At 39.0% G+C, this 16646-nt stretch overlaps 1 protein-coding gene across 3 annotated transcripts in view; it reads left to right on the top strand.

The window, feature by feature from the left end:
• The window catches only part of fkbp8.L (FKBP prolyl isomerase 8 L homeolog), a 450571-nt gene extending 443402 nt beyond the window's left edge, over positions 1-7169 (top strand). For 2 of the 3 annotated variants that reach the window (XM_041581993.1, XM_018248439.2), the window contains exons 8-9: positions 3765-3896; positions 4967-7169. In XM_041581993.1, the coding sequence (XP_041437927.1) occupies positions 3765-3896; positions 4967-5053 (219 nt within the window). In that variant the 3' untranslated portion in view covers positions 5054-7169. 3 annotated transcript variants of the gene reach the window in all.
• The last annotated feature ends 9477 nt before the right edge of the window (positions 7170-16646 follow it).

The following is a 16646-nucleotide window of genomic DNA, read 5'->3' as shown; positions in this document are numbered from 1 at the left end:
TTGCACAGATTCACTTACGACCGTTGCAAGCGAACATTCTAACGTCATGGAAAGGGGGAGCTCTCACTCGCAAGCTCAATTTATCTCAGTCGACAAGAGTAGCCATCCAGTGGTGGCTGCGACCGACCAATCTCTCCAAGGGTCAATCCTGGGCGACGCAAGATTGGAAGATAATTTCCACAGATGCCAGTCTGAGGGGTTGGGGAGCAACCTGGGACAACTTGTCTGCTCAAGGCCTATGGTCTCCAGGGGAGTCCAAACTTCCCATCAACATTTTAGAGCTGAAGGCGATAAAACTAGCTCTATCCGAGTGGACAGAGTTGTTACAAGCAAGTCCGGTTCGGTTACAGAGCGACAATGCTACCGCAGTGGCGTACATAAACCGCCAGGGAGGTACTCGCAGCAAGGCGGCGCTGTTGGAAGCTCAACAAATTCTCAGTTGGGCGGAAACCAACGAAGTACAGCTGTCCGCGATCCATATCCCAGGAGTTCTAAATACCAAAGCAGACTACCTCAGCAGAATTCGTCTAGACCCGGGAGAATGGGAACTTCACCCAGACGTGTTTGCAAAACTAGTACTCCAATGGGGACAACCACAGGTCGATCTAATGGCATCAAGAAACAACACAAAGGTGCCTCGGTTCTTTGCTCGTTACCGAGAGAGACTGGCGGCAGGGGTCGATGCCATGACACAGAAGTGGCAGTTCAATCTAGCGTACATATTCCCTCCGCTACCCATGCTTCCACGAGTCCTCAAGAAGATCAGACAGTCAGGCATCACGGTAATTGTGGTGGCTCCTTACTGGCCTCGGAGGACTTGGTTTTACGACCTTCAGGAAATGTCAATAGCACAACCGATACGTCTCGAGAACAGGCCGGACCTTCTGTTCCAAGGGCCCGTTGCACATCACAACCCAGGGCTGTTCGCTTTGACGGGGTGGCTGTTGAGGCAGACATCTGGCGAAAACAAGGGTTAACAGAAGAAGTTATTGCCACATTATTGAGAGCTCGTAAGTCTTCATCTTCAAAATCATACTACAGAGTCTGGCAATCCTATCGGAGTTGGTGCGAGGAGTTCAATCTATCCTTTCACAAACTTAGCATCCCGAGAGTTCTTTCCTGCAGCGCGGGCTCAGGCGAGGTCTAAAACTCAGCTCTCTGAAAGTGCAAGTATCAGCTCTGTCAATCCTATTTCAGTCCAATCTAGCCTTGAATGATACAGTACGTACATTTCTGCAAGGAGTGGCACATATAGTTCCTCCGTATCAGCCTCCAGTTCCAGCATGGGATTTAAACATTGTTCTTGAGGCCCTTCTTGACCCACCGTTCGAACCGATGGGATCTATTTCAGATACCTGGCTTACTTGGAAGGTAGTGTTCTTATTGGCAATTACATCCACTAGAAGAGTGTCAGAACTGAGTGCACTATCGGCAGATCCATCTTTTCTAGTGTTCCACAAGGATAAGGCAGTCCTACGCACAGTTCCGTCTTTCCTTCCTAAGGTGGTCTCGTCATTTCACATCAACCAAGACATTGTTGTTCCCTCTCTCTGTCCGGAACCAAAGAATGATAAGGAACGTCGACTACACAACTTAGATGTAGTTAGAGCCTTACGATGGTATATTGAAAAATCAAGGTCTTTTCGACGGTCTCAAACTCTCTTCGTATTACCATCAGGGCCCAGGAAGGGTCATCCTGCATCTAAAGCTACCATTTCTAGATGGATCAAGGAGACCATCAGACAGGCATACATGGCCAAAGGGAAGATTCCACCGGAGGGAGTTCGAGCTCATTCTACAAGAGCAATCGGAGCTTCCTGGGCTTGGCGTAATTCGGCCTCATTGGACCAGATTTGCAGGGCGGCTACCTGGTCCTCTGTACATACTTTTACAAAATTCTATAAAGTTGATATTTTTTCTTCAGCTGAAGCATCTTTTGGGCGCAAGGTGCTTCATTCTGTGCTGAAGTAATGGTTAGTTCGTTTTCCCGCCCTGCTGTTTTTGGGGGCTGCTTTGTTAAGTCCCCATCGTTCCTGTGTCCCCCTATGATGACAGAGAAAACAGGATTTTTTATACTTACCGTAAAATCTGTTTCTCTGTGATCAATAGGGGGACACAGGGCGGCCCGCCCTAAAACTTTTGTTTATTGACCATTTGGTCATTTCAGGATAACTCCCTGATTTACCTTCTACGTGGGTTATTATTTTGATTATTACGTTATCTTGTTACAGCATCTTTTGTGACAAACTGATTGGATAAGCTGGAGTGTGGGGGTTAAGCCGGTTAGGCACGCCCACAAATTTATTAGTAAGTGTCCTGCCTCCTGGAGGGTGGAGCTTAACCCCATCGTTCCTGTGTCCCCCTATTGATCACAGAGAAACAGATTTAATGGTAAGTATAAAAAATCCTGTTATCTTTCCAATACTTACAAATGGTTTAGCATTTACCTTAAACATTTATATTTAATACAAACTAGCTAGTAAAATGCATGGTTCATATGTAGGGTTGCCACCTATTTCCTTGAATAAAATTGACCTTTGGCTCGGGGAGTGGAAGGTCACATCATAGGGGGCAGGGCAATGACATTACTGGGTGGAGTGGGCAGAGAAATGGACAGGGCAGGTGTGGAAAAGGGAAGGGAATTGGAGGGCCTATCCATGTAAAGGGTTATTGGTTAGCGGAGGGGGTCAGGGAAGGGATTTATAGGGTGTTACAAATGTACCTCCAAATTCATAATTTCGGCACCTGGCCCTAGCTGGTGATTTACAGACCAGGCCTGTCAATAATAGCCAAGTGGCAACCATATTCACATGTGCTGACCAATTCAGAGTAAAAAAAAGAAAAGTGCATTAGATAGCCAGCTTAATGGAGAGAAGGAAAATGATCAGATTCATATTCTGAGTGAATGGTGTAATTCCTGTCCATACAAACTCAAGTGAGGGGATACAGGTATTAGCACTGGCCTAGCCACACGCCAGTCATGAATCCAGTGAATAAGAAAGAGCCAATACCTGTTTTTGCAGCAAACGGGGTGATCGCAAATTTATTCCATGGTGCTAGTGACACTTAACACAAGATCAAACGTTTCGGGACCGCATGGCCCTTCCTCAGTAATTCCTGTCCATCCATGTGAACACTTGCATTAAAGCCAGTGGTTTTAGCACACACATTTTATCACACATTATAAAGGATTTATTAAAATATAACAATTCATATCTCATAGAGTATGTATCACTTTTATGGTATTTTCAAGCGTTACTATGCTAAAAGAGTCATGGCTGAAATATCCAGTCGTACAAAGGAATTATTTACAAGAGGTCTTTGGAAAGTCAGATGTAACATGAGCTGTGATATTCAGACTTCATGGACTCTAGCAACTTTTGCATTCCAACATTTGTTCAGGCTACCCTTCACTCACAAGATTGTTTATGTATTGTTATTAGTCTTCTGCAGTGTTTCTTTTGACAGAGGACTCCTTTGAGGGTTTACTGGTATGTTTAGGTGTGCCTTTCTGATAAGGCTTGCTTAGTTTTCACCTTTCCTTTCCTTTCATGAAGTAAGTGAATATGGCCAAAAATGTATATTCCTAGCTTACAGTTGTGGTTATAGGGAAGCAGTGAAAGTGTTATTATTACATTAAACAGCTAAATTCATCTGTTTCATTATCTGACTGGCCCTTGCTTATCTAGATGTATAATATTAGCATTGGCAAACCCCTGAGTGACTGCAAGTTAGTTGGTTCAATGATTTGTTTCCTCTTCTAGACAATACATGCTGAACTTTCCAGGCTAGTGAAAAAGCACACAGACCAGCGGAATGTAGAAAGTGCCATGTACAAAAAGATGCTGGGGAATCCAAGCAGTGCTTCTGCAAAGCCTGCCTCCAAGTCTTCTTGGGTAATATGCTAAATGTGCATTTCATTCTCATATTGCAAACAATTTTTTGGGGGGGGGATTGGACCACTAGTGGAGATATTTAGTCTGAGGGCTAATTAGGGAGTGAACTTAATTGGGGAGAATGCCCATATGCTGTCCTAGATAAACCTGAAAGACAATCTGGCAGGTAAGTTAGATCGATATACTTAGGACTATGGCTGAAACGGATACCAATATATTTCTGTATCTATTCAGTTCCTAAGCTGAGGAGGAAGGACTGATCAACGGTTGGACCCTTAAGAGGTGGGGGGGGGCCTTGGCAAAAAGTAAATGTAAAAAGTGAAACCACAGAAATAGCTGTTAACTCACATTTTGTGGGCAACAGCAAGCCTTACTAAGATAATAAATATTTGCATATGTTAAACTAAGGGTATGTAAATATGACATTTATTTTGATATAAGCAAGTTTGCAGTGTGCCGAGGCTTTATGAATTCACTACACAGCATTGCATAAGTTATCCGATCTCATGTTTCTAAGCTGGTCTGTACCTCTGGATATGGTCTTATCAATATTAGGGTAATGTACATTATACACTCTTTTGGATATTTACCAAAAAATTTATCTGACTGCCAAATATTACATAAAACTGAGACAAATGCATGCATGTTTTTCCACAGTAATGGTGACAGAAGTTATAGTAACTAATAGGATTTTTGCTACAAATGCGGGTGTTCTAAATAAGCTGAACTGTTAATGTAACATGAATTCTTCTTGTAATGGTTTTTTTTTATAATAGATAAAATAGTATTTATAATATCTTGCTTTGTGGAAAGAATAATAATAAAGGCCAATCAAGTGTTTCTTTAGTCAGTGGTGCTAATGGCAGTTAAATATTGAATGACTTGAATATGAAATTAAATGATATTAAAAATGCAACAATTTAATCTCCACTTGAATTTTCACTTTGTTATATCTGGGTGGTTGTGTGGTCTGGGAATTCTTGAGGTAGTTTTTAAAATTAGCAGAATAGGTAATTCATAAAAACCATCACATCATTTAAATTATATTTTGTCTTCTCTTAAACATGCAGTCCATCCCTTGGAAGTGGCTTTTTGGGGCAACAGCTGTGGCAATAGGAGGTGTTGCACTGTCTGTCGTAATAGCGGCTCGTAACTAATCCATCAACAGTAATGTGTGAGGACCGAAGCCATTACCTTCAGGAGGAAGGTCTAGCAACAGTGTCATCCATTCTCAAACAACCCTGAAGTGGAAACTTTTATGGATACAGTGTTCAAGTGAGAAAAGAGAAAATGTGCATAAACTGTACTTTTTATATAGATCAACTCCAATTTTGCTCACTTAAATTAATGTAAAATTGTGCACCTGTTCAGAGAAAAGCGTAATTAAAAAAAAAAGTTGGTAACAAATCGTTAATTTACTGTTCGGATCTGGAGACTATAGTCCGTGGCACGAGAGTTCTTTTCTCAGTTCTGTATCTAAGATATATATATTTTAGGAGCTATATGTTCTGTTCATTAAGATTTTCAATCCAAAGACTGCAGAAACCTTTTCAATCCTGGCCTTTGCATTCCAGTATAAGAGGAGACTAAATGATTCTGAGTGACCTGTAGCCACACAAATCATTTGCTGTCATGATGGCACGGCACAAAGATATTGTTATGAAAGTAAAATACATATTACATGTATGTAATACATGTGTAGCTCACGTATTTCTTCTGAGATACTGATCAGAGAGTATGATATGTTATGTTTAGCTATATATGTATATATTATTATAGGGAAAGCATCTGTAAGCCAAGGTGAAGTTTGGAGAGCTTTCTATCATGTACAGGGGAAGGCATAGAGGACCAACTTTGTATAATGTCTTGTTAAAGCAGTACAACCAGGATCTTCTGTGTAAAATTAGCTGTTGAACTTTGTTGCTGTGTTTCATGCTGGTTTTTCATTAAAAACTGGAATATTTCTTAAAGAAACAGTCTTGGCTTTGAGATGTTCGGTTTAACTGGACTACAGCTTTTTTTTCTCAATAGTTTGGTGACATTTCAGTAGGGGACATCATAGGTACATTCTATTGCCACAAATAGCTTGGTCCGAAATGGATTAGTTATGTTATGTCAATATATTTATTTTAATCGTGAATTATTAGAGCATTGGGTTTAGCTGTTTATCAACACTTGCGTTGTAGTTAAGAGACTAGGTAAGTGAGGGAAGTATCATGCTGGAAGATATTTGCGTAAAGAGAGAAAGTAAGAATAGTCAAAGTGCTAACTGCCACTAGTACATAAGCTACAGCAACAAACCAAAGGGTTGACTGCTTTATGCCATGTAATTGATTACTAGGTGCTGGTGTGAACTTTTACCATAATAAATTTAATTATACCACTGCTCCACCTTAAGTCTTGTCTTGGTAAGTAGGATTGTCTGTAGAATTACCTTGTCCAGCTGTTAAATACGAATTATTGAATTAAAGAATGACCATGTCCATCTGAGGTATCTGCAGTAAGCTAATGTCACACACTGTTTTTCCCCACCAGCTGAGAAAACACTTTGTATGTAGGCAGAGACAGGAATTCTATCCAACTGTCACTGCAATAACTACAGTTTGGCCAGAAAAACCTGATCCAAAAACAATGTGACGTTAGCTATATGGGCAAATGTAATAAAAGGTGCAAAGTCTAACCACATATAGCAAACATTCAACAGAAAGCATTTACTGTTCACCTATTAAAATTAAGCCACTTATTGGTTGCTGTGTGTTACCACACCTAGGCAAACTTTGCACCTTTTATTATATAGAAGGGGTTTTAGATCTCCATTTGAAATGTTTAAACGCACTGTGCATTATCAATAGCTTTGTCACTTTAATTGAAACAATGGCTAGTGATCTTTATAAACACCACTAACTGTGTAGACAAAGCAACCTTTTCTTTATTCACAGAGTTATGCATGATGGATGAGGGTGACTTGTTGCTTCCTATGCCAAGGTGTAGATTACAAACACAGTACCCCTAGTGGTTGCCAGCTTGGCTGAATCTAACAGTGTGACAAAATCCTCTTGTATAAATGCAGAGAAAAAAACACGCTGACCCCTTATAATTTATACAAAAGTAAAAGATATCACACACTTACGTATGAAGCTTCATATCCCAAAATTTAAGGTTAAAAAAAAAAAAAGTTTTATTAATAAATGTTTAATAGAAAATGTATATTGATCTACAGATAAAAATAATTGTGTTTAATTTGATTGCTGAATAAATAGTCACCTTGTTTAACCTGTTTGCCAAGCGTTTTATGTTCACTTTTTATAAATGGATTTAGTGTACTTGTGGAGCAGAAGTTCTGCTTTTTGCTTCTTATTAGTTATGTTCTTGATTTATGTGAGTAACCACCTTTGACTTACATAAAAGCAGGCTGTTTATTAACAAATGCATATAGTGTTATGGAATCCTTGTCTATTGCAATAGACAAAGTCATAACCAGTGGGCCTAGCCAATGCACATGGCTTGTTAGTGCAGAACTGAAGTGCAGCATTTGCTCCAGTACCAAAATCAACCAATGAAGATAATTGCTAAATGCTTATTAGTTGCTATGGGTTAGAAATAGATCAAACTTTGCACCTATTGCTAAATTACTTTGTCTTTTAGGGCAATGGCACATGAAGCCATTTTGCACTGTTATTTGAGAAAGTGACAACCTCCCATCGATGTAGCGGCTACTCCATTGCAAACTTTTCATGAAGTGCCTTTTACATGGCTATTTCGCTGGAAGGGAAAGGTTTAACCCATCTATGTACTTTTTTTGTTTTTGTTCTTAACTTCTGTATTTTTGATGTCCTGTACTTATCAGACAATAGTGAGTAATTATTCTGATGCCTTTTAAATAACCAGGAAATGTAGGTCAATGCTGTGTACTAAAAATGTGTTGACAATGCTCATGTGATAATGATATAGGCATGAGCCTCCCTACGTGCTTGAAGGTATTATTACTATACTTTACAAGGCAGGGTGCTGGAAATAATTTCCAGCGTTGTGTGACATTTGCCTTGCTAATGATAACTTGAAATAAATATAATAGATAAGCCATATAAGGTGTTATGTGTTGGTACATGGTCCCTAATAAAGTATAGTAAATAAATGTTACATGTTCTGCAGTCGAAAATGTGGAGCACAGTGCTTTACTTATGGGAACATGCAGAGATGCTTACAGGTTCTGGTCTCCAATTACTAGAAACAACTACAGGTATAGGATCCCTTATCCAGAAAGTACACTTCACCATATACACCACTGCTTCACCATAACTGATAAAAAAAAACTGGACACACCAGTAGGAAATCATTTCAGCAGCCCTTACCACTTATTTGAGAATTTTGGTTCTTAAGGGGAATTTTGAAACAGAAAACTAAAGGGAATGGGAATACAAATTAATTAAAACATTCAACTCTCTGGAGCATTGTTTGAACCTGGGCCTTGGCCAGTTAAGAACTGCTTAAGATGACTAAGCACCCTAAAAGGTGCGAAACGTGTAGGGTGGATGGAGATGCAAATATATTTTTAATTTTTCTACTAATAAAAATATTTTTTAACTGAATATCTCTGGTCCTGTGGATCCGTTTGAGTGCCGGTCAGCTCTGCTTCCTTATCTTCTGCTGTACCGCTCCCTAAAGCTGGGGTCTGGGGCTGGTGCACCTGGACCACTTTCACTGTATGGTGAGTTACTTTACATTTAATTCTAGAGCACCTTGTTCTCCTCTACACATTTGAATAAGAACTGCTTACACCAAGTCAGGAACACAAAACAGGATTTGTACGATTTTTTGACATTTTTCATCCGGCGGAGATCGGTCGTTTGGTCAATCGAACAAGTTAAAAGATTTCTGTTGGCTGCCGATAATATCTCTGCATGTATTGCCGATTATACGATTTTCAGAGGGAGACTGTCACTAGCTTTATACTAAGCTCTATAGTTAGTATAAGTATGGGTATATAGAATTTAATTAAAAGTAGTGAGGGGTGTGTGTATGGATGCTGGGTTTTCATTTGGAGGGGTTGAACTTGATGGACTTTGTCTTTTTTCAACCCAATTTAACTATGTAACTATGTAGCTTTGGTCGGACATAACTTTCGTACGATTGCTATCAGGGGCAGAACATCGGCTGATCTGTTCTTTTCTACTTTATTTGATCTGAATGGTTAGTGGCAGGTCGGGAGATGGGGAAGTCCGATCGTACGATGATTCGTACGATCGGATCTTTGCGTCTATGGCCAGCTTTAGCCAATAAAGTTATCAACTTGATACCACCCTTTTGTTATTTTTTGTGATGTGACTGGTTAACACGGTACAACAACTTTACCAAATTCCCACAGACTCTCATTTTATATAATTAAAATTTTAAACGATTATTTACATTTCTCTGTAATAATAAAATAGTACTTTGTATTTGTTACTAGCTAAAATATAATTAATCCCTACTGGATCCTACAATCCTTTTTGGTTTATTTTGTGTTTAAAGTTACATTTCTAGACTTAAGATATGGAGATCCAAATTATGGAAACAACCCTGATCAGGAATACCCCAGGTCCTGAAGCATTCTGGATAGCAGGACACATACCTGTAATAGTTACCTGCATCATCAGTCTGTCTTCAGGTAGTTTGTTTCAAGTTTGATTGAGAAAACATTCCCCTCCGGCCCTGGAATGCTCTTGAAAGTTTATTACAGTAAAGCAAATAGGCAGCTACTGGATACAAAACCATTTTCTCTATTACAAAATCAAGCAAATAACGATAAATTAAGGTTTAATAAGAATAATCTAGGAATATATAGACTTTATGGATCAGTTACACTCAAGGTAACGTAGATGGGTCAAGCAAGTTTGGTGACAAAAGAATAAAATTCTGTGTATGGATATTCCCCCAGGAGCCCCTCTGACTAGGATGGATTCTGTTCTCAAACTAGCCTTGGTCACTAGTACCCTGGCCTTGAACCAGACCCACCTGATTTGTTATGAGAACAGTTCTTTGTTTTTCTGTGCTGTGGAACAATATCTATATGCTCTACCATCGGTAACCTCCTTTTTACGCCTGTAAGTTCTTATGTCATACGTTCCCAAGTCTATAAAACTCCGTGATTCCTTTGTTTGGGGTTCTGACTCTTTGTGAGTTTGGAATCCATGGAGCTTGTGTCAAATAAATGTTATATTTTTCTACCTCGTGATCTTCGATTATTGAAATTCCACAACACTGTTCATAAGAATTTATAGTTTGGAATACTAAGTTATATAGGTTGTTTGAACCCTAAATAAAGACTAGAGTAGCAGGGGATCTTATCTAAATATATATGCATAGGAAATTATCCAAATATCGTTATCTGACTAGTTACTGCCTTTCCTCTCCCATAGACGTAATTTTTTAAGAATTTTAATTATATCATTATACAGGTAATGATTTCCTTTTTCTCTGTAATAATAAAACAGTACTTTGAACTTGATCCCAAACTAAGATATAATTAATCCTTATTGAAAGCAAAACAGTCCTATTGGGTTTAATTAATGTTTAAATGATTTTTTTAGTAGACTTAAGATATGGAAAACGAAATTATGGAAAGTCCCCCTTATCTGGAAAACCCAGGGTACCAAGCATTCTGAATAATAGGTCCCATAACTGTGCATGGACAAAAAATAGGCTTTACAGAGGCATTGCATGACCTGTGGCACAAAGTGTAATTTGTCACAGTCGAACACATTTACTTGGTATAGTCTGCATGCATAGGAATCTGGCATCCGCACGGGAAGTATATTAAACATTTAAGAAGATAGTTGAAAGCCAAACCTGCAAATCAAGTGAACAGACTGCATAGTAACTGAAGGTGTTATTCTGGTTCAGGTCATATTATGCCAATCTATCACTTAGTGATAGATTTTTTGTGAGTCTCCCTTCTGTTGTTGAAATAGTCACCAACGCAATCACCCAAAATCCCCTTTCCACTGCTTTGGGCCTCCACAAGATGGGAACCTCTGCTCTTAACAGGCACGGACAAAAGTCCTGTATTTTAATATTTGCCATGCATTCCCTTATTATTGGCTTGTGACACTGTCACCCAATACAATAGGCATCTGGTTAATGATCTCTGAACTCCTTTCATTTCCCCATCCTCCTACACTCAATAAATAGTTTCATTTTGCCAGCAATAACTGTAAAACTGTGAATACAAAAGCAACCAGCCAAAAATATTTGAGCAGAAATGATTCAGTGAAGGCAGGCCCAGTGCCATCCAAACAGATGGTAAATCTATGTAGTCATAGTTTTGATTTTAGAAATTTTTTTACTGCTACTTCCCTTCGTAGTGATATCTTACCTTTTCTTTGCGTTTAGAAAAGCGTATCCATTGAATAATATACAAATATTAGAAAAAATATGTTTTTTCAGTCCATGAATCTGAAGCAAGTCAATTTCTGTAACTGCACACTTATTTTTGCAAGGTTTTTTTTTTCTATGTTTTCCCTAGTGGCAGAACAAGATTCCCTATTGCCCAGCTTAGAAAAGCCTATCCCTTGAATAACATACAAATGTAACTGCACACTGTTATTTTTATAGATATATATATATCTATATTTAATAGAGACCTGGACCAGTATTATTCAAGATGGTGTTTAACCCTTTCACTGCCAGTCAATTTGGTCACTTGCAAACTTTTATTGCCAGACATTTGAACATTTTGTGCTCTTTCGGTTTTGGGGCCTTTCCTGGGGGGAGGGGGACTTTCCGTTTATCCAGGTAAACAATATATTGTTTTTTTTCAGGACCTAACCTAAGTTTTCAAAATCCACCAGAATTTTGATGCAATTCTACTTCTGTAACAAGATCTACGCTTATAAATGTCGAAAAATTTTAAAATATTTGTTTTCCATAATTAACGCATATGGTATAAACATAATTTATTGTATGCATGAAAATACAACTGATTTGAAAGTCCCTTGTCTTCTGAATGCGCCAATACCAAATATGTATAGTTTTATGGAGATTTCTGACTTGTATAGGTCAAAAACTCCCAGCAGTACACTTCAGATTTTAATGGCAAAAATTCCACTACAAGTAAGTTTACCCTAGCAAACCACACATTTTTACAAAGAAAGGATTCTGACTAATACAAAATAAGTAAATGTGTCTTTCAATTCTAAACTACCCAGTCAAAATGCTTTCCTAAATTTACAGGGTTTTATAAAATTTTTAAATCAACTCAAACCATTGTATCTCTCGCATATCATCAGGTACAAATATAAATCACCCTAAATATGAAGGCCAGGTGTCCACTGAACTGTTTGATGCCCAATGTGCATAGGTTTACCCAAGTATGGGGCCCCAAAATGAAGATGATCTATCATTTCTGTTGATCCAGCTACTACAAAATCAACACATTTACCAGATTTGTGTGGGTTAAGCTACAAAATAGTATGCTAACCCCCAAAAAGCCATATATTTTTGGAAATTACACATTCCCCCAAATCCAACAAGGGTAAAGATGATAAAATTGCAATAAAGCCACTAACATTGTGCAAAGCAATGTAATAACAAAATAACATCCAACAGCATAATTAGTGGCCAAAATTGATGATCCAATAGTCACACTGCCAAAATAAACAGTTTTTTGGGGGGTAAAAGAAAACCGTAAAATGAATAAGTAAAAAATAAGAAAGAACCTCTTGAGTGAGTTTTTTTGGGTATACATTTCTAAAAGTTGTGTGACAGTGTGTGTATATAAGTGTTTATAAGTGTGCAAAATAAAAAAAAGAAAAATTCTTTTTTACTAAAATGGGTGTGTGTAAGAGTGTAGAAATATATGTAAGTGTGTAAATAAAGGCCACTTACCATTCCTGGAGCAGGAGGGATGATGTCATTGCTAAAGGGGTCCTGGAGGTCCTTGCCTGTAGAGGCTTGTGTACCAAGAAGTGTGTGGACGATGCTGGGGAGATGAGGAAGTCGCAGCGTAGCAGACAAGTGATCTGATCGCGTCTGCTGCTTTAAGATCGGCCCTGTGACTATGTTGCAGGACCCCAGCCTCGTTGCCCACAGGGCTGTCACGCTGCGGAGGCGTCTGAAGTTGCAGATGCAGAAAGAACTGCTCATCTGCATAGGCACGTACTTCGTACATTATATGCCGTATGTGCTCGGCAAGCAAAGGGTTAAAAGGGACACTATTGCTTGAAAATATGATTGATATTTCCTGGTTGTAGATCATTTTAAAAGTAACTGGAGATGGAGATGTCCAGCGTAACTGACCAATCATTGCTCATTTATGAATAATGTGAACACCTCAAGTCCCCTATTTGATATGGAACTTGCCTAGTTAAAGGGGTACTTATCATGACAATGAAATTTAATGTAAGCTTCTCACTCTAAACACAATCAATTAAAAAAAACTATACTGTTTCTGAAATAACGATGTTATCCTTCACCATCCTCCTCTTTGCAATCTGTCTCTACCTTTTCTCTTTATGAAGGAGTTGGAGTCGGATCTAACACAGGGGGTGCTCCCTGTGTCTAGAAGTTGTATTCGAGCTCACTCTTTCCAAATAACCAGAAAATACGGTCTCTCTACATGCAAGATTTGTGCTGAAATCCTTTTTCTTGTAGATTTTGTTTGTGCCGCAGTCTGCTAGGAAAGGGACTCCCCATAAAAGATGTATAAGATGTATTTGTCAATCAAAATCTGATCCCGACTCCTGCATGAAAAGAGACGGAAGGTAGACATGCTCAGAGGCGACATAGTGAAGACTAACATGGTTATTTCAAAAATTGTATATTTTATATATTTAGAAAGATTCTTATTTTAATGAGAAGTAGCTTATACTAATTTTTAATTTTTAATTTTTTTCATGATAGTTCCCCGTTAAGTACTCCTGATAGATCATAGAATGTATTCTGCTTACTGCTTTTCTTGGCAAGGTTTCTGTGTATAGCAAGAGTGGGGATTTGTGACTGTTGGAACAATGTATTGCTGATCAATAATATTGGTCAACTGCTTTTCAGCCCTTTACTGTGCAAATAACAAATGGGCTATTATGCTGATTTGCAGATCACAGTGCCATTGGGAACTTATACTTAATGTTGCAGTGCTACCATATCTTTAGTGTCTAGCCTAGGAATGACAGCTCTAGTTGCAACCTGTCTTACTCAATGGGATTTGTTTTCTGAAGTGGTAAAGCTGCTAATCCCTTCTGTGTTCTTCACAGGGATTTGTCTGTTTTATTTTCCTCACGTTGGAGCTTCACCTGAAAATGTTGCAGCGGACACCGTTTCACTCCATGGTGGCAGTGACTAATACTCTCATTAGGATGCATTGCAAAAAGCAAGGCTTTGTATTTATTTCTCTGTGCTGGAGCTGGCATAGATGTTAATACTGCATCCTTCATGTTGAGATTATGACTAAGTAGTAATAATATGATGCAAAAAATTTACCAATAGGAGGTAATGGGGGAGTGCTGCCTATGCCTTTACTTCAGAGAAAATAGAGCATGCAAGATGTGCAGTGATTTCAACCTTTGCAACTGACCTTTTCAGTAACATTATTAGGTTTTCAGTAGCCCAAAATACAGAGCAGGCAGAAACATGGCCAGTAACATAACTATGTAGTGTCGGGCGCGGGTGCAGATCGTACACACCCCCCGGAATAGATTATTTTTGTTAGTGCCTAAGTGGTCACGCAAATCTCCAGCGGGCCCGCAGGGGGTACGGACCCTGGTACAATTGCACCCCCTGCTCTCCCTGTAGTTCTGCCACTAAACAGGGCACAGGGTGTTCTGTTTGTAGAACAACCCTGCTAAATGAACACAAAGTTCTCAAATGTCAAACCTTATTATTGTTAGAATAAAACATATCAAAATATGAGGATATTAGAAGTTAACTCGGAGTTCCATAACCTGTATAAAAACACTCGCCCTTCGGCCTCGTGTTTTTATATGGTCATGAAACTCCTCGGTAACTTATAATATCCTTATATTTTACAAGAGGGGGTTCTTTATTCACTATATAATCTACAGTCTGGTCATTTCCCTATGGGACCAGACTGTAAATTAGATCCTTATAAGCGGCGCGTTTTGACGTCAGAACGCGCCGTTTATAACAGGGGGTCCCCGGCCGGCGAATTTGATGCCGCCGCGCGTCCGTATTTTGACGCTACCAAAGGCTGCATAAAATGAAGCCTGAAATAAGTCAGGAATGCCCTAGGTGCCATTACTCTCCAGCAGACTTTCTACACTTAGTATGGAATTGCCCATGGGGAAAGGTAGTGGAAAGCATAAATGAAAAAACAGGAATGACTCTCACTAGACCATATGTTAACGTTACTTAACCAGGTTGACGATGTGTCACCTAGGAGAGGTCAGACAATCCTAAAATTATATTACTGTGCATGTATGCAAAAAAGACTGTAGCAATACTGTCACGTTCGGCATCCTATATCCAGAACCAGTGCTAGGCTCTCTGGTCTCGGCTCTTACTTCTGCCTAAAACAGCACCTTTCACTTCCGGAGGAGCCCTCCGCTAATTGGATGCCACAAGGTCTTAATAGGTGAACAGCCGCTTTAACACTTGCTAGTCATGAAGCTTTGGATCCCTCATCTTTTAAAGTCTAGGAAACACCTGATCACTAGCTGCTAAGTTTCCCCCAGGACATGCCTAACCAATAGATAGGTACCTACCCACCTTCCTAAATGTGAACAAACCAAGTCCAGAGCTGTGTTTACCATTAATGGGATTCTCCTAAGTATGGGTAAATGTTAAGAAGGTTTCCAACTTTTCTGGTGTGGCATGGTGATGTTGAGAGGATGGGGACAATGACATGGATGAGATAAGAAGCAGGCTTGGGACAGATCAAGGAAGGAGACCAAAAATGCCAGCAATACATTTTCAGGTTAAAGAATTCAGGTATGAGTACATCAGGTATTTTTGAACTGGACAGCCCCAGGAAAAACCAGGCTATCCAGTTCCAAACCTGCTTTTCTAAAACTGGCCTTGACAATATTTGCTTGTTCTTAAAAACAAGGGCCCATCCACTTACTCATAGTTCTGTTTATGTGGCATTATATAATTACATGAATGAGGTAAAAATAATTCTTCTACGATTCTATATCTTATCTGAAAAAATATATAATAAAGGTTAAATGTTCATATGCTTATATGCTAAGCGTTTTCTGTCGATCATTCTATGTAAAATTGATTTTCCATGAATAAACATGAATTCTGGCGAAAACACCTGGAAATTGCATGCTGTTTCTCACAGTTCAATTGTTTCTGCAAAGTCAGATGATTTATAATGCAATACTATTCCATAACAGTTGAATATTTTTCTTCTCAGACAGTATATCTCAGGCAGATTGGGTTTTGCTAAAATTCTCCTAGTATATTGTCTAATTTCACTAAAAACATAATTCCAAATTATCTTCATTGTTTAGAAAACTCCACTGTCAAGATAAATTCTAGTGCAGTGGATCCCCAATCTCAAAAGTTTCTCTGTCCGGGAGTCACTGACCCTGTGCCCATGTGCAGGAAGTTGAAAAAAGAAAGTTCTGGACTGCAGAGCTCCTGCGCATGCCTTTCCTCTGTAGCTTCATTTGCATGTCATAGATCCCACTGGCTGAATTGTACCAGCCAACCATATCAAAAATATGCAAATGAGGTGAAATAAAAGGACCATGCACAGTAGTACTTTATTCCTGTCCTTCCTTCTGTCACATGGTCTGGTTCTGAAGTAAC

Source organism: Xenopus laevis, chromosome 1L (genome assembly GCF_017654675.1).
Source record: "Xenopus laevis strain J_2021 chromosome 1L, Xenopus_laevis_v10.1, whole genome shotgun sequence".
NCBI lineage: Eukaryota > Metazoa > Chordata > Amphibia > Anura > Pipidae > Xenopus > Xenopus laevis.
Note: the sequence above shows the minus strand (reverse complement) of the source record. Positions and strands in the feature narration are given on the sequence as shown.